The following is a 27,074-nucleotide window of genomic DNA, read 5'->3' as shown; positions in this document are numbered from 1 at the left end:
CACAGCCCTCACCTATGTTATTCCTTTTCTCGGTGCCTTGCTTCAAGACCATCTCCAAATGGTAGTCGTCATTTGACTGTGAAATCAAAGTTACCAAACAGAAGACCTTTGCTAAATTAGATCAAGCGTTCCAATATATGCAATTATCCACGGATCTCATTTAGTCTGTATACAATGAGCAGAAGTGTAGACACCATGACATCGAAGCTCGGAAGTAGAAACTTATTTCTTTATTTATAACATTTTTTAATGTTTTTATTTTACTTTTGAGAGAGAGAGAGAGAGTAGGGGAGGGGCAGAGAGAGAGAGCAAGACACAGAATCCTAAGCAGGCTCCAGGCTCTGAGCTCTATTAACGTTATCATCTTTAGCATTTATTAAAATGTGAATGATATGATATTTTTTTTTAATTTTTTTTTTCAACGTTTATTTATTTTGGGGACAGAGAGAGACAGAGCATGAACGGGGGAGGGGCAGAGAGAGAGGGAGACACAGAATCGGAAGCAGGCTCCAGGCTCTGAGCCATCAGCCCAGAGCCCGACGCGGGGCTCGAACTCACGGACCGCGAGATCGTGACCTGGCTGAAGTCGGACGCTTAACCGACTGCGCCACCCAGGCGCCCCGATATGATATTTTTTTTTACCACTGGTATTGCTTTACAATGTGCCATGTACTTCCAAATCCATTATCTCATTTGATTTTCATCACCATTCCTATTTTATAAGTGGGGAAACCGAGACTACACAAACAGCCACAGAAACTGCAGAAGTGCGTGCAGATGGAGGTGTGTAGGCGTTGGTCCCTGAATGCGTTCTCCATAAATGGTGTCTATTCAACAATTTCATGGTGTTTGTAAACACTGGGAAGAAAAACAGCTTTAGAGGAAGCAGTGTGGACGCAAGGCACGGGATAGGCAGGGTAGGTGGTCACAGTTAGTGTCACTTGCGAGGGTGTAGGTCCTGACAGCACCACTCACCACGTACCTGCCCCCAGTCCAGGTCCCTGACGCTCGAACATTGGAAGCTGACCATTGGAACAGACAGGGCAACCATACGACTGACAGGGCCTGAGTGTAGGCCTCTGACGCAAGGCCTTAGAGGGTAAACCTATTACATGTCAACATAAATAACACGTTTTTATGACTAATGACCGTATTTTCCAAAACAAAAACATTTAATGAAAGGATTGGCATTATTAGACATTTTTACAAATCTCTTCAAGTCATATAGCCTCTGGACATAAACTCCACTGGGTGAAAAAAGGTCAATAACATCTTGGTATTGTTGGGAAAACTGTTTTGACTTTCTGAACTTCCTGAAAGTGTCCCAGGGGCCTCAGGGGTCCCATACCACACTGTGAGATCCATACGATCCAAAGGCTGCCATCTGGCTTGGGTGCCATCCACATCTCAAAAGTCTGAGGAAGTAGGTCGTTGGTATTTTGAGAGCTTCTACATTACTCCTTACAGTAGCTCGAACCACCCTTACCAAGTGAGCAAGCATCCGTGATGGGGGAGAGAGAAGAAAGATCTTAAGACGTTGAAGGAGGGCAAGGATACCAAGATTAGGACATTGAAGGAGGTAGGGAATACAATGCCAAAGAACAGCAGTACTCCGGGCAGCCACCGGCAGAAGGAAGGATTTAGGCTCTCGGGGAGTCCTCAGCAAGTGAAGGAAAGTCATAACTATCTGCTTTCTCTCAGGTCAAAGCCAGGTATTGAGGGCCCACTATGTGCCAACCCTCTGCGCTAGGGCCCGGGGCACAAAGAAACAAGAGAGAATTCCCAGCCCCCAAGAACCTATGAATTTCCAGTCAAGTATCGATTTTACTCCAGATAGACCCCAAAATACAAACAATGATGACCACAGAGTCTTGAACCCGAACTAAGCTTTGTGCTTTTTAAAGCACTTTCACAGATTGCTTCACTTGGTTTCCTCTTCCTTAAGATTCCTCATTATTTAAATTCTGCTTTTTAATACGTTTAAAAAAAATAACACCAGGCCCCGAGCAGAATACATTACTTAGTTTAATTACCTTTGAGGAGTCAATGAAGCAGATTAGGCGACAAAATCAAAGCACGGGGGATAGAATTTCGCTCATCCTTTTGCTCAACTAAAAGAGTAAAGACTCTTTTCATTTTGGTGGCAACAACAGCTTTAGTGAATGAGAACAACCCGAACCTACCAGAAAGAATGAGAGAACCATTCAGCTAACCCCAATGACCAGGGGGAGGGGGAGCGGGGAGCTTGCAAATCCCCTTACTCACCGAAATGGGCCCCTTTTGTGTGATTTCCTGCGGAGGCAGCAGTCAGGGCTGCTATATATACAGCGGCACTCCCCCTCGGCCCACACAGCACCCAGCGAACACCTCCTGACCACTCTCTCCAAAATGGGAAAGGTAAGTGCTGGGTCCCTGATGCCGGGGGTTTGCCCTGGCGCAGCATCCTCAGCGGGGGCACATGGCCTCACGCTCCCGCACCTTCCATTTTGCAGATCACCTTCTACGAGGACCGGGGCTTCCAGGGCCGCTGCTACGAGTGCAGCAGCGACTGCCCCAACCTGCAGCCCTATTTCAGCCGCTGCAACTCCATCCGCGTGGACAGCGGCTGCTGGATGCTCTACGAGCGCCCCAACTACCAGGGCCACCAGTACTTTCTGAGGCGCGGGGACTACCCAGACTACCAGCAGTGGATGGGCCTCAGCGACTCGGTCCGCTCCTGCCGCCTCATCCCCCAGGTGAGTGTGGCTCTGTCTTTGTCTCTGGTCGCTTTGGAAGTGAAAGCCATGAACGAATACCATTCTTCAACCAAATCATTCCAACTACACAGCAGAAGGTGGGAGTGAGGCTACCGCATGTGGTCTGTTCTAAAAGGCTGTCTCAGATGGGAAGTCGGTCTTCATGAACCCTATGGTGTGTGCTTTTTTACTCACATGGTCCCAGATTTTTATATTTTAAATGGAATAAAAAATTAAAAGGCCAAAGTCTAATTAGGAAAAAGCAGGACAAATAGAAAACAAGTTGCCATCTGTGTAAGATATAACCCCTTTTTTTTTAATGTTTATTTTTGAGAGACAGAGAGAGAGAGAGAGAGAGAGAGAGAGAGAGAGAGAGAGGATGGGTGGGGGAGGGGCAGAGAGAGAGGGAGACACAGAATCCAAAGCAGGCTCTAGGCTCTGAGCTGTCAGCACAGAACCCGACATGGGGCTTGAACTCATGACTGTGAGATCATGACCTGAGCCAAAGTTGGATGCCTAACTGACTGAGCCACCCAGGCGCCCCAAGATATAACTTAATGTCATCATTCTGAACTGTATCAACTCAGAAATAATATATCAAAACTCAGATAGATACAATCTGGGTTGGCTTAATTTTTTTTAAGTTCATTTATTTGAGAGAGAGAGAGAGAGAGAGAGAGAGAGAGAACACAAGCAGGGGAAGAACAGAGAGAGAGGAAGAGAGAGAGAATCAATCCCAAACAGGCTCCGCATGTCAACACAGAGCCCGATGTAGGGCTCAAACCCACAAACCATGAGATCATGGCCTGAGCTGAAATCAAGAGCCCGATGCTTAACCCAATGAGCCACCCAGGGGCTCCGGGTCTGCTTACCTGATAAATATATGTTTGCTTGCTTTGGCTCACTTTCCTATTTAATTATCTTCCTGTCCTCTATTTTTTATTCTGATACCATGGTCACTACCTATTAGTTTACTTAGAGGTATAAATTAAAGGAAAGGCCAAATCCAAAATCAAAGTTTGAGTTCAATATTTCTTAGAGAGTGATTTCACAGTTCTTAGAGGAATGTGTTGGAGTGTGGGAGGCACGGGTAATAGTGTCATCCAAACAGAGCTTAATGGAGATGGTTCTTGTTGCTGAGGGAAATAAAGACGGGAAGGGAAGAGACCAGAAAGGAAGTTTAAACACCAGATAAGTTGATATTGAACACAGAGATAAAGAAAATGTGTCATCTTATTTTTTACAAGAGATTAATAATCCTGTGTTCCATAATGTACATAAAATAGCTAAATGTTGATTCCTCTTTAACAAAAGTAATGTATCGAATGGGACTTTTCTTTCCAATGACTTACACTTTTCACCTTTGAGAAGGACCTTCTCTAACAACAAGCACTAACATGATCAATTTTATTTTGGACAAATCTTGTTGCTAGGGACAGAGATGTGGATGGCAGTGAAGGGTGGCTGAGTTCTGTTCCTCATATTACCCATAAATCACTAGATGCCTGGGAAGGTGATGGGGTGGGGGGCGGGCAAGGCTCTTTAACACTGCAACGTGATTGTTCTGGAAGCAAACCTGGACTCCAACAAGTTCTGGGTAGGTGTGGCCAGGGAGGTGCAGGAGCTAGAACACTTTCATTTCTCTCCACTTGTGTTCATTTACTTTTTCTTTTCTGCCACCCCAGCACACCGGCACTTTCAGAATGAGGATCTACGAGCGAGAGGACTTCAGGGGACAAATGTCAGAGATCACAGATGATTGTCTCTCTCTTCAGGACCGCTTCCATCTCAATGAAATCCACTCTGTCAATGTGCTGGATGGCTGCTGGGTCCTTTATGAGATGCCCAGCTACAGGGGAAGGCAGTACCTGCTGAGGCCCGGGGAGTATAGGAGATACCTTGACTGGGGGGCCATGAATGCCAAAGTTGGTTCTTTCAGACGAGTAATGGATTTTTACTAAAGTACTTACATTCTCCGCTCTTCTCTTTTAGAATCCAATAAAATATTTAGCTTGTGTTTCTCGCACTATGGAGTCCTGCTTTTCTTTTAAACTGTTAAGACTTCCTAAGCAATAATGGCACTTCACCAAACATAATGACAGATGTTTTCATGATGGGAAACTATAAGAGGAGTAAAGGATATCATCACCAGCCTTCTTTTAAAGACTAGCCCATGTAGGCTCAAGGTTCGATTCGACTGGGCAAAAGCCATTTATGCTTTTAGAAGGATATGCTTTTAGAAGGATGCTCTTAGAAGGATAACTTTGCAGCTACAATGATAAATAAATAGTTATTGTAACACCCCAAGTTATCCTTCTAGGTTATCCCCGCCATCTTTTATATATAGTCCAAGCCTTACCTAATGAGGGAAGTTGTTCTCAGCATCTAGACCCTTACTTTAGCTTCAAAAACAAACGAACGAACCGGCCACCCTCACCTGTTACGTGCCTTATCCTTCTAACAGCAGCCAATTCCATGTTCAATACTTCATTCCTCCCTGAGGTTTTCAGCCCAAACAGAATTCACTGTCTCTTTGCTGTATATGCTTTATAGAAGAATTTCAGGATTTCTACCAAAACCACATACACATGGGGGAACTCAGCCCCGTATCATTTTAATAGGAAGTAAAGAATTATGACTATACATGGAAAATGATACTAAATGGAAAACAAGGAATTGAAACTTCCTGGAGAAGTTTGTTTGATGGCATGTATATTTCCTTTTGGTATGTTTATTTTCCAGGGGTGAGGTTCAAGCCCAAGTTGCATGTTGTTATCTACTGCACTATGTTGGCCATAGATAAAGCCAGATTTGAATCCAGCAGCCAAGACAGAGAGGGGAAACAAGATAAGTTCCATGACTAACAGAGTCCATAACACAAATCAATTAATTACTCAAGGCTAACCTAACCGTTCCCAGTACCAAAACCTAAAAGAAAGTTTTCATGGGGGTCCTAGTAAAGAGAGTACTGAGCAAACAACATCCTTAGTATCATCCTGAAGTAATTAAATATGGTTCTTGGATCTTTCTCACAAAGTTCCACAATGAAATTGATGGCTTCAGATCAAAATTCAGCTAAAGTGCCTCATTCTTTGAGATTCTAATGAAATGGCTGAAGTGTCATCTCACGTGGAGTGGGATACTTGTGTACCCACTTTCTCCAACACATATATCCTCAAAGTCTCTTGGAATTCTGGAAAGGGAATGGGTTGTTTATGCTTTTCCCAGTAACCCTCCACTCTGAACTCCTGCCTTGTCATTGGGTGGACCATTTTGTTCTCCCCCACATGACCAGCCCCATGCATCTCACTGACTCAGATGGGAGACAGTTTCTTTTCCTTGAGTTCCTGAACTATCTCTCATATAAAGCCTTCATGGGTGCAGACAGCTTTATTATACAGGTTGTGAGAGGAGAGATACATGTTTAGATCACAGCAGCACAACAGTACAAATTTAAGATTAGATGACCTTGCTCTAAACAGTCTGCAAGTTCCAACCTGCTACCGGGTGGCCTGGTCCTCTTTCTCATTCTTGTTCCTCTCTCCTCTATTCTGAGCTGTACCCACATGGCTGTTCATTCTTTATAGCTTCCTTCCATCCTGTGCCCTCAAGGGCTCCATATCTCCATATCTATGAACAGAGCAAGCATCTAATTTGTTGCTTAACCTGAGTCATTTTTGAGAATGAAAGGGTATTCTATTAAGGATTACACTGGGGCAAGAGGCATGAACCAGGAGTATTCCAGGCAAACTGGGGCACAAGGTTAGGCTATTTATAAAAGTTCTTTCCCTGGAAAATAGTCAGATTCTTGAATTATTTGGTATCAATTATTCCTAACTCTCAGTTCTTCAACCTTTAAACTCCCAACGATAGTATTAGCTTACTGGAAACATCAGCCAGAATTCTGTTTGTCAGTAATAATAACATCAGGCATAAATTAGAAAGCCAAAAGCTTCTTGGAGTGCTGGATTTCACATTATTTGCTTGGTAGACATAAAATCACAGACTGCAGACATGGAAATTATCCTGAAATACCTGAACTGAAAGCATGTAAAATTAGAGACCCTGGATGTCACTGATTAAGCTTTTCTTCGTGAAAATTATATTTCCACCCCTGGGGAACAGGCAAAGAGAACGGTATCATCCCTCTAATCCCAGCATTAAAAAAAAAAAAAAAAGCCAACAGAGGGGAGTAATGGTGGCGGGAGAGGGATAATGCTCAAACTAGTCCCTCACCTATGCTTCCTCCTCTCCCTCCTCTCTTGAAAGTGCACACTGGAGCCTCAGAGAGGTGAAAGGGTCTGAGATGAAAGCAGGCTCCAAGAGTGGAATGCAAGAAGGGGTACCCTACAGGATCCCACTTACCTTTTCCCCAGGATGATGAAAACACAATTCAAGATAACCCCAGTGTCAGCCTATATACCCTATACACACCAGTATTTCACATAGGTCCTAGTTTGTAATAAGCCCAGGTTTTAGATCTTTTTTTTTTTTTTTTTTTTTTTTTTATGGAATGCTTCAAGAATTTTCACATCATCCTTGTGCAGGACCATGCTAATCTTCTCTATATTGGTCCAATTTTAGTATGCATGCTGCCAAAGTAAGCACCAGAATCTAAATCTTTTTATTCCTTTTCCTCTTTTCTCTTCCTTTGAATCTATAGCATCTTCTGGCCAATCTAACCTTATAGAAGACCCACCAAGCAAAGCAACTGATGTCATTCCATAAAGAAGTGCCAAGAACTGCCATACTGATGGATACCCTCAAAGAGTGCTCCTCCTTGTGGGTTCTCTCTCCAATGATCCTTCCTCGCTGCCACAGGGTTAGGTCCTGATGTTAGTTTTGTCCTGTTCCTTCTCCTCCAGACTTTAGGGGTTCTTCTTTGTGGGTTTATTAAAGCTAAAGTGACAATCACAACCACCCGAGCAAGAAGAAATGTATTATGTTTAACACGAAAGCCAATTTGATCCAAATGGAATGCCATAGGAGTTAAGCAGAGGTGGGTCATTGGTTGCCCCCTGTCTTCTTGTCATTTATTGAACAGTCCTCAAAGACAAGCAGAGAAAGAGAACCAGAGGCTGGGGCTGTGATGGTGATGCTTTGTCTCTCTCCCAGCCTCCTTGTTTGGGATAGTTTGGTCTACGTAGCTGCCAACCGGTTGACCTTTTCTCATTTAACCAAGTCTGTATGTGATACAAATGCTACATGAATTATCAGGAAGCAGGAGGGTGGGCTTAAGATCAACTGCTGGCTGGACCTCGGACACTAGCAATACTCTGGAATTGGCCACTGCTGTTGTGACATTAACTTGGCATCTCAGGAAACACAAAAATTAGACAGAATGACCAAGGAACAGAGGGTTTAGGGACAACACAACATTCCTGTTTTCTCTCTTTTGCTTACTCATCTCCCCTGTTATAAAGGCCCATTAAATAGATCAAATGCAGAGTGCTTGTGTCATCCTACACATTGAAAGTTGCAAATACTGAACTCTGATGGGAGCCCATATGCCTGTTGTGCTGAGCATTCAAAATAGGTCTCATGGACTATCACAACAATGGGTTTCAGACTAGGGAATAACATTCATATCCTCCAGGCATTTAATGAGTTGCCTTTATGTGCCTGTCTGTTTTGCCGATCAGTGAGAATACAAAAATAAAGGTGGAATAGTCCAGAAATGAGCTCTCCTCAGTTATTTCGAGGAACTGATGTCTAAACAACATAATTAGATAAGCAATCATCACCATTACAGTGGTATGAGCAAGATGCTTGGTAGAACCAAGTAGGCAGCACTAAATTCAGCCTGAAAGATTAGGAAAGGTTCAAGAAAATCTTCACAGAGGAATTGATACCTAAGTTGAACCTTTAAAAAAGGGGTAAGATTTCTCTGGGTGAAAAACGTAGAACTGGTGTCTCGGTGGGAAGGATCGCTACATTAAAAAACAAAAGAAGTATATAGGACAAACTTCCAGCTATAAGATGAATAAGTTCTGGATATCTAATGTACAGCATAGTGATTATAGTTAATAATACCGTATTATAAACTTGAGAGTTGCTAAGAGAGTAGATCTGAAATGTTCTCACCACAAAAAAAATTAATTATGGGGTGTGACACAGGTGTTAGCTAACACTATGGTGGTAAGCATCTTGTAATATACAAATGTATTAAATCAATACGTTGTACACATTAAACTTATATAATGTAATATTTCAATTATATCTCAGTAAAACTAGGGGGTAAATGAGAAATGTGAAAATAACATTGTGCATTTGGGAAACTACAAGTGATTCAGAGATTCAGACAGACAGAGGATCTCGGGTCAGGTATGCCATGCTAAGGAACTGGTACTTGATTCTGGCTCAGGTCATGATCCCAGGGTTGTGGGATTGACCTCCATGTCAGGCCCTGTGCTGAGTGTGGAGCCTGCTTGAGATTCTCTCTCTCCCCCCAACCTGCTCTTCTCCCCTGCTTGTGCGCGCTCTCTCTCTCTAAAAAATATTTTAAAATAAAAAAATGCCATGGACTGGATGACTTAAGCAAACATTTCTTTCTCATAGTTCTGGAGACTGGGGAGTCCAAGGTCAGAATGCCAATAGATCTAGTGTCCAGTGAGAGCCAGCTTCCTTGTCCAAGGAGAGGAAGCAAGCTCTTTCCTGGCTCTTCTTATAAGGACACTAATTCTAACATGATATCTTCATCCTCATGACCTAGTTATCTCCCAAGGCCCCATCTCCAGACATCATCACACTGGGGATTAGGGTTTCAACATAATGAATTTGGAGGGGACACAAACATTTGGTCCACAGCAAGAACATGACTTGATGCATTTTGCTTCTTTTTACTTTATCTTATTAAAAAAAAATTTTTTTTTTATTTTAGAGAGGAAGAGAGCACAAGCAGGGGAGAGGGTGACAGAGACAGAGACAGAGAGAGAATCCCAAGCAGGCTCCACACTCAGCATGGAGCCCAACTCAAAACTTGATCCCATGACTCTGAGATCATGACCTGAGCTGAAATCAAGAGTCAGACGCTCAACCAACTGAGCCACCCAGGCACTCCTATGTGTTTTGCTTCTGATCACCCTGGCATCCTGACAGAATGTAGTTTGGAAGAAGGCAAGGCTGGACAGAGTCAGGAGACTGCGGACAGTCTAGTTGAGATATCGTGAGAGTCCAAGAAAGGCAACCACAGTGATGGTGTTAGGGGGGTGTTGAAGGAGTGGGTAAAGGAAGGGAAGACAGGGGCCCCAGAGAGAAAGAGAAAGATCTGAAAAAAACAAGACTGAAGTTTAGTACTATGCATTTTTTGACCCTTTCACTTCTTTTCCTGTCTAGTCAGCTTTATCTAGTCAGCTATATCATACTGGTATTTCTGTTTGGTTCTCTTTTTATGTGCATATAAAACTTTGTAGAACAAAGCAGAGAGCTCTTCTGCCTACGTGTTTAAGGAAAATGATGCGTAAGTGCTAATAAAACATTAGCTGGAGGTGGCTAAAACATGTTTTCTTTACAAAAAAAAAAAAAAAAAAAGAGTAAACCAGAGTAGTATTTTTTAAAGTTTGATGCAAGAATGATCTGGTGTGGGTTAGAAATACAGATATCTGGAGTCTTTTCCACATCTAATCATGCAAAATCTCAGGAGAGGAGAGGACCTGACAATTTGCAGTTTTAACAAGCACAGGTGATTCTTATGCTCACTGGAGTTTGAAAGCCACCAAATGAAAGCCACTAGATGATTTCTAAAGTGCCTCCCTCCAAATATATACATATATATATATATATATATATATATATATACATGTATATACACATATATATGCAAAATGGATTCATAGCAAAGAAATTTTTCAGGCATCTTTGAGAGGATTGCGTATGTTTGAGAGATTAATAGGCTGAAGTCAGTATTGTCACACTATTACTAACAGGAGACATGTACTTAATGCTCATTTGTGCCAAGTGGGTGCCAAACACATTGCACACATAATCCCATGTATTCATGTCAGTGTCCCTCAGCCAAAGACCCCCAGAATACCTGTCACAAAACAAGTTGGTTTTATTACTTGTCACAGCAAGGGAAAACACACACCATGGGAAAGCACGGGGGGGTCTCAGCAAAGGATGTTATTATGGGATCCGTACTTTGGTTGGGTGATTTGGGGAAGAGTCTGAAGAAGCAGGGGTTCAGTCTAAACTGGATGTTGTCAGAAAGTGGAGGTAATGTTATGATTTGACATCTCAATAAATCTACTCATGGGGAGGGTAGCCTAGAAGAAGGATGAAGCTACAGTTAATTGTGGGGGCTGAGAGGGGTGGTGTTTGGTATTGTGTGGGTGACACGGTGACTTTGCTTTCGCGTGTGCTTAACATTGTGAAGTGACCTTATTTTGTCTCACTGCATCCTGATCTCAGAGGAACCCTGTCGGCAGCTGGTATTCTGTGAGGCAGCTCTCAAGTGAGAGGGAGAGAGAGAGAGGGAGAGCGAGGGGGAGGGGAGAGCGAGAGCGGGGAGGGGGGCTCTCTCTCATTCCTCTCTCTCTCTCTCTCTCTCTCTCTCTCTCTCGTCTAACAGAGGAAAAACATGCCCTAGCTCTGAATGCCAGGACAGCTTCTGTAGGCAAATACCTCTCTGGTTTGCTTCTTTCTTTCTTTTTCAACTTACTATATCCCATGAGATAAGTACCATGAAATAACTCAGGTTCTGAGAGGGCATGTGGCTTGCCAAGTTCATGTGGCTCCTCAGTGGACATTCTGAGCGTGCAAAGCTTTACTGCCTCCCCAGGCCCAACAAAGGGAAGTACGCCAAAAACAATATACTTCTTAGTCTTGGGCCCAGAGCCCCTAGAAACAAACCTTTCCCTTGGTTCTTATGACAAGTTGACTTGCAGGGGCTGATTTCTCGTACATGACGTATGCCCACCAAAGGAGTAGTAGCTATGTCTTAAAGCATCAGATCACCACAGTCAAAACTAGCAAAGATCAGAAACCAAACCTGTGTCCTGCACCAGACTGGCTAATCGTATAAAGGAAAAAAAAAATGTTAAGTCACAGTGGCCTCTGTCATCAAGGAAAATTAGGCCATGTTTGTGGCATTCCACATCACAGCCCCTGGAAGTGGGGGGGGGGGAGGGGGGCACTGCTATAAAGGCATAGATTTTCCCGTAGAAATTACACGGGGCATAAGTGAATCATATCCGTAGCGACATGAATTTCAGGTCAAAAGGTCAGACTGAGGTGCCGATAAATTTAGAAAATACTAAGAATCCACATAAAAGCAACTCTAGGGACTCAACCAGGACGCATTCAGAACAGCGTTAGAATATACCAGAGAATGAGGGCAAACTCTACAGGCATTTCCACTGAATGCAGCGTGTAAAAGGGATCCATAAAATCCCCTTACTCACCCCCGGGGGCCCCTTTTGTGTTGTTCTTGCCAACGCAGCAGCAGCCTGGCTATATAGACCCGCGGCGCTGCCGGCCCAGCGCACTGAGCTCGCACATCCGTGTCAACCAGCCATGGGGAAGGTGAGCGGGACACAAGTTAAAGAAAAAGAGACATCAAGAGAGAGAAAATGCCTGTATACCAGATCTGTTGGGAGCAACTGATTTAATTCAGAATTACTCTTCCTTTGCAGATCACCTTCTACGAGGACCGGGGCTTCCAGGGCCGCTGCTACGAGTGCAGCAGCGACTGCCCCAACCTGCAGCCCTATTTCAGCCGCTGCAACTCCATCCGCGTGGACAGCGGCTGCTGGATGCTCTACGAGCAGCCCAACTACTCGGGCCGCCAGTACTTCCTGCGGCGCGGGGACTACCCGGACTACCAGCAGTGGATGGGCCTCAGCGACGCGGTCCGCTCCTGCTGTCTCATCCCCCAGGTGAGTCCGACCTCATTTCCATCAGCTGCCTGAGTGTCCTCACTGGATTACTGGAGGATTAACGTGAGGCAGGTTTTCTTTTAAAGACACGGAAGGGTAGAGTGGGCTTTAGTTACTGCCTAAGCCCAGAGAGATAAATGCACAGAAACAGCAGAAAATATGAGAAGAATGCACTCATGGGAAGAGTCGGTCTTAGTTTTAATTTTTGCTACCATTATGTCAATTACAAAGTTTTGTTACCATTATGTAACAAATGTAATATACAGAGATAGAGACCGAAACTTGCGAATGAGGAGCTGGTTGGACGTAAGAAGGTAGTATTTCGAACAAATTAATTAAAAATTTTTTAAATTGTAATTTTAATTAGTAGTAAAGAACTGACGATGAATGAATTAGATAGGTTCCACCACAGACTTGTAAAAATGGAAACTCTATTGTTAATACAGGCTATTCTAAGTTTGTGTCCAACTTTGGAGAAGGGAATTGCCCTTGATTTGGAAAAGCGGTTGAATTCCGGTTCCAAGTGACGAATTAAACCAATTTTCACTGAAGTATGTAATTTTAAAAGTCCAACTTTATTTGTACATTTATATGTATATAAGTTGGGGAGATGATACTCATATTAAAATAATACTAGTTAAAAGACTTTGTATTTTTCCCCAAAATATACATTTGACTTATCACCTAGGAATCAATGGAAATTAGGGAATTAGGAGTCTAGATATTTGAATTCTTAATGCATTCTAACCCAGACTTAGAACCTCTTAAAATTTATATTTTCCAGATATGAAATAAAAATTGAATATGCAAATATTTGTTAAATGCTGGTAGAACACAGAGCTATCCACAGCATATGCAGCAATCTCAGAGTCTCAGTTTTGACACTGGTAGTCCCATCCCCCAACCTACCAAATTCATCTGTTGTTTGGTTGCTTCTTCTGCTCCTTGTCTTTGTGGACCAAGCAGACGAGCTCTCACAGGCTGCGACTGTATGAGAGAGAGGACCACAAAGGCCTCATGATGGAGCTGAGCGAGGATTGCTCCTGCATCCAGGACCGCTTCCACCTGAGTGAGGTCCGCTCCCTCCACGTGCTGGAGGGCTGCTGGGTCCTCTATGAGATGCCCAACTACCAGGGGCGGCAATACCTGCTGAGGCCCCAAGAATACAGGCGGTACCACGACTGGGGGGCCGTGGATGCTAAGGCAGGCGCATTGAGGAGGGTGGTGGATTTATACTAAAATAGGTTCACGCTACCATTTTCTCAATTTGGAACCTAATAAAGTATTTAGTCTGTATTGTTGGCAACTGCTGACTTCTGTTTTTCTTTCATTGTGTGCCAATTAATTTACCTCTAAAGGCTCCCTGTTAAAGGTTGAGGTGTGACTAGGTGGGGAGGGCTCAGTTCTAGAAGCACTTCAAGGTAGAATGAGTCTGGAACAGGCTCCCACGTGGGGGTGGAGGGATGAGGTAGCCTGTCTAAGAAGGAAAGGGAAGTCAAGGTAGAAAAATGGGAGAGGGTGACTGGTGAGGAGGGAGGCGTTCAGGTGAGGGTCTTGAGGAACAGCATTCTAGGAGTTTCCTTCTGACCCAGCAGGTGAGTGGAAGCCATAGGAGGTCCCAGATGAGCAGTGAAGAGAAGCCCATTTGGCAAAAAGCCTGTTTAGGCTACATAAGGAATTGTAGTATTGTTTACTTTTGAGCACAGTATTACATGACTAATGTCAAAGCTGCCAGTGGACATTGCCATACTTTTGGGTGGGTCATAGATCCCCCTTCCTTTTCTAAAATGGCTCCAGCCCCCGGTGCACCTCTTGGCCAGTAGATCCCCTGGGCCAAACCCTACCTGAAGTGCAGCTAATGCAGAGCAATTAATGAGATATATGTAAATATTTTAAATAGACTTTGGTTGAAGTAAAACCTGCTTGCTCACAAGTAAAGCCTTCCATGTTGAAAAAAACTGAAAATCTTTCCATTAGTAGAGAATTAATTTATTTTTAAAATTTTTCCTCTGAAGAAAAGCCTCCTATAATCCTACTACTTTACAAACTCTATAAAGAAAGAAGTAGAGAGGGTCCTTCTGATCCCACTCTTTATTTCCTAGCGCTTTTTTTTTTTTTTTTAATGTTTATTTTATTTTTGAGAGAGACAGAGACAGAATGAGAGTGGGTTAGGGGCAGAGAGACAGGGAGACACAGAATCCGAAGCAGGCTCCAGGCTCTGAGCTGTCACCACAGAGCCCGACGCGGGGCTCAAACTCATGAGTTGTGAGATCATGACCTGAGCCAAAGTTGGACGCTCAACCGACTGAGCCATCCAGGCACCCCTATTCCCCAACCCTGCTTTACACTTGATGGGCACCCTTCTTGAATTTTTTCCATGTTTATATTGACATCTCATGAAATGCATGCTTTTTATTTATTTACTTACTTGCACATTAGTCTGCAGCTTGCTTTTACCATGAAAAATGATACGGACGTAGATCTAGATACGTATCTGATTCTATTTAATGGCTGCAGTGCGTTCCATTATTTGAAGACCCCCTAGATTATTTTACCATTTACCCATTGGTGACTGGGCTTGTCCAAGTTTCCTTTTACAAACAAGGCTGCAAAGAATATCATTGTACATGTACCTTCATCTACACATGCCATAACTTTTGGAGGATAGAGACCTAGGAGTGAGACCGCCCAATCAAAGCACAAGTTATTTTTAATTTTATTAGACTCTGCCCAATTACTGGCCACCCAAAGATCCTAACTTTTTTGAGTTAGTATCTTCACCATTTTCTAAGCACCTACCATAGGCCTGTCATATGTTAGTACTGGGGATGAAACAACCCAAACAAATGAAAGGCATTGTCCCTACCACCACAGAGCTCTACCCAGAAATACGAGATGCTTACGTTAAGTATGCATACATAAGTATGTAATCACTTTTTAAAGTCAAGTACTTTTCAGGTACTAAACAATACATATATAATCACTTTTGTTTATCAAGTACTTTTATTTAGTACTTTAAAGTCATCCCGAGACAAATTTCTAGGGAAAATAAATGGAGTAATATTTATTTACATATTTCTTATGATACCAAATGGCTCAAATCATGATATCAAATCAAATGATTCTCAGTAGCTTAGGTTTCCCAGACCGGTTTTCTTTAAATAGAGACCAACATAAGATTGCCAATTTTTGTTTTGCCAAGCAAGGACACTTAAAATTTAAACAAGACAGCAAAATTGTAAAACTAAGCACCATCTCTTCGTACATCATTTTACAAAAGAAGAGACATTTACAAAAGGACACTTTAATACCCCAAGATACACAAGCTCCTAGTAAACTATGGCTCAGACCAAGGAAGAATGCTTGGGATTTTGCTCTGATGTATAGTGTTTTCATCTGGCAAAAACTGAGCAGAGTTTGAAAACTCTTGTTTGAGGCTGCAGCTCAATGCCCTCAGGGGCCTGAGAAATGATGTAAATAAATAAAACAACTTCCTATAGACAACAAGGAGTGATGACGAGTATGGGGAGCTATGGGTTGTGCGAACCAACCTAAAGCATCATGAAAAACATCTAAACATTGTGCCGGCCAAATAAAACACATCCCAGTTCCCACAGCCCTCGGGGCTGCCAATGCTCATTTCCACGCTGGTGTGAAAGCTGGGGACAGCCACCACCAATGGCTAACATAGGACTTCCCAGCACACCCAATACCGCCATGAAATGTCCACAGAACCCAACCGTAGAGCCTGGGAAAGTGAGAAGACAAAACCCCAACAATGACTGCAGTTCAATTTTCTGTCCATCCTAGTGGAATGAGACTTAGATTCATGAAATATTTCAACAGTAGAAAATAAGGAAAGGGGTACTTCTCATACACTTCATTCTGTAGACTGACATTTAAAGCAGCTACAAAAATCTTTGACTCTGCATGCAGTAAAATTTAACCTGAACTCGTCTCTTTTGCCTTCACTTTTGTTTGAAACCACCTGAATATTTCGGGAGTGACAAAGGGCTACTTCCCAGACTAGAGCTCAGGACTGAGGGTGCCTGATCCTTATCTCTTATTCTCCCTCCAAAGACAGTCCCCATCAGTCATTCCAGGCAACTTGTACAGACCTCTGCTTCAGTGCCACAGGCATGAGGATTCTCAAGTCTTAGCTTATGTTCACTTAGCACGCTAAGTGCAATTTGAGGCTTTGGTCTGACACACATTTGTCAATCCAGGAATTCTCTGTAGAGCATTAAAATCAAGGCACATTTGGCCCGAGCCAATCACTTTTCAGCTCTGTGAAAACTGTGAGTTGTTTTTTTTTTGTTTTTTTTTTTTTCTTTTTCCTTGTCTCTCCAGGCTGAAATAAAGCCTTTTCTCTTCCTAGTCAATGAAAATACCAAACCCAACTCCCTTGTTTGGTCCTCTACATGTATCATAAATTTGTAATTGTATTGGTGGTCCCCACAGCCCACTCCCACCATGCTCCTCTGGGTGTTCCCTGGGGCTCTGCATTTGGTTCTTTCTCATGTTTTACTATTTTTACCTCTCAACACTCTCCCCGCAGAAACAACTCTGAGCAAAACGACAATTTTAACCTTTTTATTATTTTAATGAGTAATTTTTAAATTATTAATTAAAATGATGATTTTTTTATTCTGCTTATTTTTCCACTCTGTAAACAGAAGTAATTTTGCAAACATATGCCTTTATCTAGTGGTTAACAAGAACGGAAATCATCATATTGTACGTTAGTTGGTGTTTATTCACAAATACAGACTTACAAAGACTTATGACCCAAAGTCAAGACAAAATATTTCCATGAGACAACACAGGACTGTGAATAATTCTTTGCACACGAAAGAGGCCAAAGGCATGGGTCATCTTCCACTCCAGTGCTCTTTCCAGCCCATCAAACTATTCTCTTCCAGGCTAATAAATACTTTCTAAAGTCTTCCTAGAGTCTCAGCTTCCAGATTTATTCCTTCCTCTCCCCACACCATTTTAGCTATAACTTCTCTTTGTGTTCACGCAGTTAATCTCCTCTGAGTCAAAAGCTTTGCGTACTCTTGTTCCCCAGAGAAAAAGGGGTATCGGGATTCCTACCAGAAATGGGTTTTCTAGGAATTGGGTTTTATTGTATAACCTGAGAGGCCATCGATTTTTGTGTTTTCACTTTTTCTTATTTCCTCCAACTTAGGAATTTCCCTTTTCATTCTTCTTTCTGAGATGAAGCCTCTTAACACTGCTCTCCCTTTTGAATTACAATTGGCCACGCTGAAACATCTAATCCTCAGTCTACCTCCAGACAGGACTGTAACGAATTCCGACCAGACACCTCAGATCTGTGCTTGCTGGTGTGTTCCTATTGTCGTTGCTATTGTTTGGCGTACCTGCAAGTCCGAAGCTTTGTAAATTCCCTTGATAAAACATTCCAGTAACTTACACCCTTCAATAAGAAAATTCTCTTAAAGAACTACTTTGGAATTTTCAACATTTAGCTAAGGTCATGCTCTTCCTATTCACAATTAGTACAATGTCGTGGCACAAACGTCATATGATAGTTCTCGCAGATTAATTTTATATTGACCATATTAAGACTCTGCTTTTTTTTTTTTTTTTTTGCTCCTTCAGTTACATTTTGTTGTTTTTCCCCAACCTATACAAGTAGAAGGATCGACTATATATGAAATGGCTGAAGCTCTGCTTCTATTATTAAATACACAATGTTCCAAATTACTTTTTTTTTTTTTTTTTCAAACGGTGTCAATAGCATCAGACAGTGATAGCAACCCGAATACTCCAGAGAGAATGGGACCAAAACCCACAATGAGCCGGTGGACTTTGACAGCAAAGAGAAAAAAGAGCACAATGAGCCCCTCCTCACCCCGCGGGCCCCTTTTGTGTTGTTCTTGCCAACGCAGCAGCAGCCCTCGTGCTATATAGACCCGCGCGCCGGCGGCCCATCACTGACCTCCATCCACCAGCCATGGGGAAGGTGAGCCCAGCGCAGCCGCAGGCCGGGAGGGGCCCCCGCGCCCCGGGGCTGGGGGCCAGGCCTCTGAGCCTTTCCTCCCCTTGCCTTGCAGATCACCTTCTACGAGGACCGGGGCTTCCAGGGCCACCACTACGAGTGCAGCAGTGACCACTCCAACCTGCAGCCCTATTTCAGCCGCTGCAACTCGGTGCGCGTGGACAGCGGCTGCTGGATGCTCTACGAGCAGCCCAACTACTTGGGCTGCCAGTACTTCCTGCGGCGCGGGGACTACCCGGACTACCAGCAGTGGATGGGCCTCAGCGACGCGGTCCGCTCCTGCCGCCTCATCCCCCACGTGAGTCCAGCCCCGTGACAGGACACAGAATGGGTAGTTTCAAGCAAAGGCTAACCATCGGGAGTAGTGATCATTAAGAATAATTGAGTCTGGACAAAAGACCAGCTATGGTAGAGTAGCTCAATGTCATTTGCCCCAGACAGAAGCAAAGTGTTACCCAGGCACCAATGAATCAACAAATATTTACTCAGCAACAATGTGTTGGCTGGCCTGGACATGTAAAAGCTATGGGTCCTGTCCTGGAACAACTTACAATGGAGTTGTAGAAAAAGCACTAATATCCCATAGAAGAGTAATGAACTGCTAGAATATACCGTAATCACAGAGCAGTGAGGCATTGTAAAGGAAACTTTTACGAGGGTTAATGTTTAAAAGACTTTTCTCTCTTTTGCTCCCCTCTTGCATATTTTGATTTACCGGACCTTTACAAATAAAAGTGCTTTCTCTCAATGGAGAGAAACACAGAGAAATTTTATGCACATACCCATGCATATTTCAAATATGTGTTTTTTAAAAACACTAAGGTTTTTGAAAAATGAGTCCTTGGGCTTACTGATTTTTCTTTCTCATTTTTCCTTATTGTATTCATAAATGATTCAATGAGAATCAATGATTTCTGAGAGACTTAAGATGCTTAACTTTGCTTTCCACAGAAACAGAAACATCCAAGTCCTTGGTGATTTTTCCAAGATTTATTTTAAATCCAATGCAAGATCATTCATTTCATAGACTGCTTTTACTGTTCAAAGACACCTGCTTGAAAAATTAAAAATATTTCCCCCAAATGGAAAAAGTAGTAATAAGCTGTTAAAGGTTTGGGTTTCTCTCTGGTGGGGTATACTGAACTCGGTTAATAGTTTATCCTGGGAAATTCTGAACACAGAAAGAGTGGAATTTCCTTCTTAATTCTTTCCGTCACACTTTATGGTCTTGAAAAGGTACCGAATTTCCACCTTTGAAAATGGAGAGTATATTAATATGGAGAATTAGTTAAGGCTTATCCTATATTACAAAATACCTTGAGCTGGACTGCCTGAATGTGTTACATCCATTTCATAGTTTGCTTTTCTCCTCTTTCCATCTCTGGATGGGTCAGGCTGGCTCCCACAGGATCAGGCTCTACGAGAGGGAAGATTACAGAGGCCAGATGGTAGAGATCACTGAGGACTGCCCGTCTCTTCAAGACCGCTTGCACTTCAATGAGATCTACTCCCTCCACGTGTTGGAGGGCTCCTGGGTCCTCTACGAGATGCCCAACTACCGGGGACGGCAGTACCTGCTGAGGCCAGGGGACTACAGGCACTACCATGACTGGGGGGCCACGAGTGCCCGAGTGGGCTCTTTGAGGAGAGTCATGGATTACTATTGAAATATTTTTACTCTACCTTATTCTCCATCTGGAAACTAATAAAATATTTTCTGTGTGCTCCTGGCATTGGTTTTCTTGTGTTTTTCTTTTGTCCTCCTCTTATTTTATTGTTTTATTCACTCACACACACATACGCACAACCACACAGCACAAGCGGAAACCAAGATGTGTGATCCATAACAAATAAAACACACCTCTCACAATAAAAACGTGCCTTCGTGTTAAGTACAACTTTACAATTGGCAAAACATTTTTGCAATACATTGTCTCATGTGATTCTCTGGTCTTTAAACAAGCTGTTGCTTCAAAACAGATTATTAAAAATCTGTTTAGATTTCGGTTTTTCTCTGAGGTGTGAGGATGTGAAAACTGAGGTTCAGAGATAGCGGGACCCACTTTTTAAAACAGGGATTCTGAAAACACACACACACACACACACACACGCACACACACATGCACACACACAGGGATCCTGAAGCTAGGTTACCATAATGGGCTTCAGAAGGTTTTGAATCCCCTAAACTGTATGTACACATTGAGTTCATGAATCTCTGGCAGAGTCTCTTGCTAACTGAGGCTGTCACGTGACACTCTCTGGATATGGAAACATAAGTGAAAGAATGCTGATGGAGAGAGAAGAGATGGTTCTGGAAAAACTTTTGCCTTCCTGATGAAAAGGAGTGGCTGCCCCTGGTGCCACAGTTCTTTCCTCTTTCAGGCATTTTATACCCAAGAGGGGACAAGTGTGGGGGAAATGCCACAGTTTCAGAAATGCTGGCCTTAATGTGTTCAAGCCCCTGAAACAATGTTTATTGGTCAGGCTCTCCAGAGAGCAGAACCAATAGGATAGACAGAGAGAGAGAATATGAGATTTATGGTAAGTATTGGCTCCCTAACGGAGACTGAGAAGCCCCATGATCTGTAAATGGGAGAGCCAGGAGGTGTTATATTATAATTCAGTCTGAGTCCAAAGGCCTGAGAACCAGGAGAGCTAGTGTCTGAGGGCAAGAGAAGATGGACGTCTCAGTTCAAGCAGAGAACTAATTTGTCCTTTCTCCACCTTTTTCTTGTACTCAAGGCCCTCAACATTTTGGATGGTGCATTCACTTACATTGGTTCTTCTACTTTCTGCTCTGTCTTGTGTTCTCATTGCTAGAATTTTAGAAAGGAGGATTGGTGTGTATGTTCAAAGACTGATCTGATCAAGTCGTTTCCCTGCTTAAAAAGCTTTGACATTCCTCCACCGTCCATAGGAAAACAATTCTTACAAGAACCTAGCCCCAGCCCATCTACTTCATCCCCTATTACCTGACTCTCCTGACCCACCTGAGTCCTCCAAGCACACCAAGCATTTTCACATCTCTTTGTCTTTGCTCACATCTTTTCCATACCTGAATTACTCTTCCCCACCCTCCCCCTGGTGAGCAGCTCCTTCTCCAAAGCTTGATCACAATTCACCCTAATCTCTCAGCCAAAAATGAATCTGAATCACTTCAGAAGCAGAAGCCCCACATCAAATGGACGAGCGATATGGGAATCTAGTAGCTCATGTGATAGGAAGTCTTAGGACAGCACAGGATTTAGGGATGGTTGATTCAGCAGCTCAGCAATGCTAGCAGGGCCCTGGGTTTTGTCTGTCTCCCACCATGTTTAGAACCTGCATCATCCTGAAGCTGGTATCACTGGTAACCATAGGAGAGCTTCTAGGAACGACTGGGACACCATACAAGGAAGGTTGGGTGAAGGCGAACACCCAACCATCGTCGCCTCCAACACAATGGTGTCCAGAGCACAAATTCCCAGGATTAAAGAGGACCTGGAAATGTTATCAGGTTCTTGAGTATAAGCTTTTGTGATATAAGCTAATTGGAATGGAAAGAATAAAGGGAGAAAGAGGTAGGAAGCCCGAGGAGGGGAAGGTACTAATAAAAAAAATTTAAGACACTAATTATATCAATTATTCTTTTATTTCTCATTATAAAGTGAGAGGATTGTAAGTTAAAATAAACTCTGTTTTAAATGCTGTTTAATTCCCTTCTAATTCCTAGAATTTGTTCTTACAACCTCAGTAGAATTATCAAGAAGTTAATATTAATAAAATTCATATAGATGTATTTTTGTCTTTTTGCTCGTGAAGTAGGTTTTCAATTGTGGTAAAATATACATAACCTAAAATTTACCATTATAACCATTTTTAAGTGTTCAATTCAGTGGCATAAAGCACATTCAGAACGTTGTGCAAACATCAGCACTATTCATCTCCAGAGCTTTGTCATCACCCCAAACTGAAACTCTGCACTCATGAAACACTGACTCCCCATTCCCACTGCTCTGTAGCCCCTGGTAACCTCCGTTCTGCTTTCTGTCTCCATAAATCTGACTGCTGTATGTGCCTCAAATAAATGGAATCATATAATAGTCGTCCTGTCTGGCTCATTTCAGTTAGCATAGTGTTCCTGAGGTTTGCCCATGCTGTGGCATTTGTCAGAATTTCATTCCTTTTTAAGGCTGAATAATATTCCATTCAATGCACATACCACATGTTTTTCATCCATTCATCCCTCAAGGAGTATTTGGGTTGTTTCCGTCTTTTGGCTATTGTAAATAATGCACCTACTTTGCAAAATTATTAGTTAAATAGAAAGCTACAGAGTAAGAACAACAAACTTGGACCTCATGAATTCCAAAGATGAGGGTTTCGTGGCCAGAGGTGCCCCAGCTGAGGCTCCAGAGATGGCCCTGGTCCCGCCCAGTGTCTGGGGAGGAGAGCAGAGGCCAGGTGCCTACACAGCACGCTTCCTCAGGGTCCAAGTCCCTGTCACCCTTCCTCAAGTGTGTCAGCATATCTGCTGTAGCCACTTGCCAGCCTGTAGGTTCAGAGAGGGACCTCTGGGAGGGAAATCCCATCTAATTTCAAACGTATTGTGGAGAAGGCGGTTCTTGTCCCTGCTCAGACCCTCACACCAAGGAAATGCTCTCTAATCCAGATGCCTCATGCTGGGGCCTATGCTGACCTCGGTCTCAGTCACTGCCTGGCCCCGGTAGTCAAAAAGGAGATCATTTTGAAACTGTAAAAGATAACCCAAATACCTCATTACAATTATTAACTGGCTAAGGGCCTTTGCTCAGTTCCAAATTCCTAAACAGGCTTCATTTAAAGGCCCCAGAGGCACCAAGTGACAGGTTTAACGCGGGTCATCAGTTCGAAAGCACTGGAGAGTCTAAGAGGAAACATACAATAAGTCCCCCACCCCACCCCCGCCGTCATTATATAGAAAAGAGCGAGAGAAAATCCCCTCCTCACCCCGCGGGCCCCTTTTGTGTTGTTCTTGCCAACGCAGCAGCCCTCGTGCTATATAGACCCGCGCGCCGGCGGCCCATCACTGACCTCCATCCACCAGCCATGGGGAAGGTGAGCCCAGCGCAGCCGCAGGCCGGGAGGGGCCCCCGCGCCCCGGGGCTGGGGGCCAGGCCTCTGAGCCTTTCCTCCCCTTGCCTTGCAGATCACCTTCTACGAGGACCGGGGCTTCCAGGGCCGCCACTACGAGTGCAGCAGTGACCACCCGAACCTGCAGCCCTATTTCAGCCGCTGCAACTCGGTGCGCGTGGACAGCGGCTGCTGGATGCTCTACGAGCAGCCCAACTACTTGGGCTGCCAGTACTTCCTGCGGCGCGGGGACTACCCGGACTACCAGCAGTGGATGGGCCTCAGCGACGCGGTCCGCTCCTGCCGCCTCATCCCCCACGTGAGTCCGGCCCCGCAGGCCCCGCCGGGCCCCGGAGCCACATGGGTGCTCCAGAGGGGGCATTCGTCGTGCAGGGTGGCGGCCTCCTTTGGCTGCCTCTCGCCAGGGTCTCCTCTCCTTTGCCAACATCTCTAAGCTTTCCTTCCACTGCAGAAGTATGCGAGGGGACGCTTCTCTTTTAAAAGTTCATTGTGCTCTGCTACAAGTAAACTCACCTCTACTGGGAGAAAGTAGGGCACCCGGTCCGTTCAGAGAGTCTATGCCCCGGGGGGCGAATAAGCAGCACGTTAGCACCTTAGCATCAGGTGGCCTGGGCTACTTCCTGGGGCTCTCTCTCTCTTCTTCTGTAGAATGGGGCTCGCGGCTAGCTCACAGGGCCGGAACGAGGGTGAGAGGTGGGCACCTGGCACCTGGCAAGCCTCCCCTCCCCCAGCCACCACTGTTAGCAGGAGCCTCCCGCCCTGCTTCCCGATCAGGCAAAACAAGTGGCCGACAGTGTGATTCCAGCCGCTCCGGCAAAGCCCGCCGTTACCCAAATAAAGCCCCAGCGGCCTGGAATTCTGCAGTTAGGGATTCTCTAACCTGACTGCGACCCAGTCCTGTGGAAAAGGTACCGCTCCGGCCACGTCTGAAACCCCCTCGGAGGGTTTAACGCCTTGATAAGACCCAGCCCAGCACGAGGAGCCTGAAAACCTGGGTTTCCACGTGCCTGCCCCGACCTTCCACGTGACACGCTGAGAGCTCTAGTCACGAGCTTCTCCTAAAAGAAGAAACAGGTGTGGGGCTGTTGTGGCGACCAAATCACGTGGTGTACACGTGGGTCCTTGACGACCATGGACTAGCAGCCCTTAATGCTGCAGGATGATTGCTCGGGAGAATTTCCTGTGTATTACCTAAAGCAGATTTGCAGGAGCATATCCTAGAGCTGAGAATTGAAGCTAATCTTTGTGATGGCTCTTGCTTTTCAGGATCTTAGAGAAGCAGGGCTTAAAGGAGAAGGGAAGGGTCTAAGGATTGCCTGGACTGGACTCTCTTCATGAATTGCCACCAGTCTGTGACTTCCCCTGAAGGAAAAGCAACTTGACTTCCTTTCCCACTAGCTTCTTCTAATACTGTTGAGATTCAAAATTATAACTTTTTTTTCCAGGGATCATTTAAAAAAATTTATTTAAATAAATATATATAAATTATTACTTATATATAAATAGTATATAATATATAAATTTGTAATATATGAATAATAAATTTAATTAATAAATTTAATAAATATATAAAATAAACAAATTTAAAATGTATATAATATATATAAAATATACATAAATTATTACTTAAGAATGATACTAACTAAGGGTGCCTAGGTGGCTCAGTCAGTTGAGCATCCGACTTCGGCTCAGGTCAGTGGGTTCGAGCCCTGTGTCGGGCTCTGTGCTGATAGCTCGGAGTCTGAAGTCTACTTTGGATTCTGTGTCTCCATCTCTCTCTCTGCCCCTTCCCCACTCAGGCTCTGTCACTCTCTTTCAAAAATAAATAAACATTAAAAAAAAAAAAAGAATGATACTAACTAGGGCCAGTATGTATGGTTCATATAGGTTGTGGTCTTAGCTCTAGGGAGCACCATGCGTCTCTTTACGCGAATGACACCTTCTTCAGTTCTGCAGTATACGGTCTATTCAATTGCACACAGCTGCCCTGGTGTTGGCTATCTTTTAAGTTTGTCATCTTTGATGTAGAAAAGAGAAGGGAACGTCCAGTCCCCTGGGGGATGTGTCCCTGGTTGCTAAGGGCTAGATTTTCTGACTTTTCCTCATCTGCTAATTGCTGAACCCACAGACCAGCTCCCACAGGATCAGGATTTATGAGCGAGAGGACTACAGGGGCCAGATGGTAGAGATCACCGAGGACTGCTCCTCGCTTCATGACCGCTTCCACTTCAGTGAGATCCACTCCTTCCAAGTGCTGGAGGGCTACTGGGTCCTCTACGAGATGCCCAACTACCGGGGGCGGCAGTACCTGCTGAGACCGGGGGACTACAGGCGCTACCACGACTGGGGGGCCACGAGTGCCCGAGTGGGCTCTTTGAGGAGAGCCACGGAATACTATTGAAATATTTTTACTCTACCTTGTTCTCCATCTGGAAGCTAATAAAATATTTCTTGTGTGTTTCCTGCAGTCACGTGGTCCTCTTTTCCTTTCAGTCTCCTTGGAAGGGCTCAGCAGAAAGGAAGCTGGGAATAATGTGGCTTTGCTTACACTGATCAGTGATATGTGGTATTATGTGGTATTATGCGCCCTTGTCGCAGCTCCTGCCTAAACACTTCCAGCTTTCTTTAAAATCCTAATTTTTTTTCTCTAAAACCAAAATTGGAAGAGAGAATACATTATTTTGTGATATGGTTGCTTCTGTGACTGCTGACTGCTGAAGTTGTTGGAAGAAACTTTGAAATGAAAAGAAGAAGAGGTGAGGAAGGAAACAGAAGCCAGCCGCTAGCAAGCTGTTGCAGCCTCCAAAAACCAAAAAGAGGTCACAGGCTTAGGGCAGCGCGGTGGCATTTGTACAAGAGGGAAGTGGTTGTGTGTTGAACACATTCTGAACACAAAAATTCCCATCAGATTCAAGGTGCAGGAGAGGGTTGTCCTATGCCATCGGGCGGATGGCGTTCTCTTCAACCCAAACAGAGACAACTGCAGGAGAAGCACGTTTGGGGAGGGAAACCAGTTGTCCCGTTTTGTGCAGGAAGAGTTTGAAATGTCCAGGAACATCAGATGGAGTTGTTGACCAGATAACTGCTTAGTGGTTGACCAGGCAACCAGCCTGGGGTTCAGAAGAGAGGCATGGGCTGGAGATCAACGTTTGCAAATTATCAGAGGGTAGATGGTATTGAAAGTCACAAGATGGGATGGGATCCCCCAGGGTGTGTATATCAGTGAAGCCTTGGGCACCCCAGCTTTAAAATGAATGCATGGGAGGGAGGACTAATAAATTATGCCAAAAGTTCGATGGCTTACACAGTAAAAGATTTTTCTTT

At 44.0% G+C, this 27,074-nt stretch overlaps 4 protein-coding genes and 1 non-coding gene across 5 annotated transcripts; 4 read left to right on the top strand and 1 right to left on the bottom strand.

Annotated features, from left to right (window-relative positions):
• Positions 1-2,306: 2,306 nt before the first annotated feature.
• CRYGB (crystallin gamma B) lies at positions 2,307-4,761 on the top strand. Its single transcript, XM_045475142.1, has 3 exons — positions 2,307-2,397; positions 2,493-2,735; positions 4,421-4,761. The coding sequence occupies exons 1-3, from the start codon at positions 2,389-2,391 to the stop codon at positions 4,694-4,696; spliced, it is 528 nt and encodes a 175-aa protein (XP_045331098.1). The 5' UTR covers positions 2,307-2,388; the 3' UTR covers positions 4,697-4,761.
• Positions 4,762-7,237: 2,476 nt separating this feature from the next.
• LOC123600172 lies at positions 7,238-7,343 on the bottom strand. The gene has a single exon (XR_006713546.1). It is a non-coding gene; the product is annotated as a U6 spliceosomal RNA (small nuclear RNA).
• A 4,784-nt stretch (positions 7,344-12,127) lies between these two features.
• On the top strand, positions 12,128-13,916 carry CRYGC (crystallin gamma C). The gene is made up of 3 exons (XM_045475141.1): positions 12,128-12,257; positions 12,368-12,610; positions 13,577-13,916. Exons 1-3 carry the CDS (start codon positions 12,249-12,251, stop codon positions 13,847-13,849), a joined length of 525 nt encoding a protein of 174 aa, XP_045331097.1. The 5' UTR covers positions 12,128-12,248; the 3' UTR covers positions 13,850-13,916.
• A 4,565-nt stretch (positions 13,917-18,481) lies between these two features.
• On the top strand, positions 18,482-20,371 carry LOC123596905 (gamma-crystallin D). Its single transcript, XM_045475140.1, has 3 exons — positions 18,482-18,599; positions 18,691-18,933; positions 20,030-20,371. Exons 1-3 carry the CDS (start codon positions 18,591-18,593, stop codon positions 20,300-20,302), a joined length of 525 nt encoding a protein of 174 aa, XP_045331096.1. The 5' UTR covers positions 18,482-18,590; the 3' UTR covers positions 20,303-20,371.
• Positions 20,372-23,601: 3,230 nt separating this feature from the next.
• LOC123596904 (gamma-crystallin F-like) lies at positions 23,602-26,217 on the top strand. Its single transcript, XM_045475139.1, has 3 exons — positions 23,602-23,714; positions 23,806-24,048; positions 25,879-26,217. The coding sequence occupies exons 1-3, from the start codon at positions 23,706-23,708 to the stop codon at positions 26,149-26,151; spliced, it is 525 nt and encodes a 174-aa protein (XP_045331095.1). The 5' UTR covers positions 23,602-23,705; the 3' UTR covers positions 26,152-26,217.
• The last annotated feature ends 857 nt before the right edge of the window (positions 26,218-27,074 follow it).

The sequence above is a fragment of the Leopardus geoffroyi genome, chromosome C1 (genome assembly GCF_018350155.1).
Source record: "Leopardus geoffroyi isolate Oge1 chromosome C1, O.geoffroyi_Oge1_pat1.0, whole genome shotgun sequence".
Taxonomy (NCBI): Eukaryota; Metazoa; Chordata; class Mammalia; order Carnivora; family Felidae; genus Leopardus; species Leopardus geoffroyi.
This window is presented reverse-complemented; position numbering and strand designations above follow the sequence as displayed.

Excerpts from the sequence above, each read along its gene's own strand:
- CRYGB (XM_045475142.1), top strand. Across the intron at positions 2,736-4,420 it reads CCTGCCGCCTCATCCCCCAG|CACACCGGCACTTTCAGAAT; the intron begins GTGAGTGTGGCT and ends CTGCCACCCCAG.
- CRYGC (XM_045475141.1), top strand. Across the intron at positions 12,611-13,576 it reads CCTGCTGTCTCATCCCCCAG|ACGAGCTCTCACAGGCTGCG; the intron begins GTGAGTCCGACC and ends TGGACCAAGCAG.
- LOC123596905 (XM_045475140.1), top strand. Across the intron at positions 18,934-20,029 it reads CCTGCCGCCTCATCCCCCAC|GCTGGCTCCCACAGGATCAG; the intron begins GTGAGTCCAGCC and ends TGGATGGGTCAG.
- LOC123596904 (XM_045475139.1), top strand. Across the intron at positions 24,049-25,878 it reads CCTGCCGCCTCATCCCCCAC|ACCAGCTCCCACAGGATCAG; the intron begins GTGAGTCCGGCC and ends CTGAACCCACAG.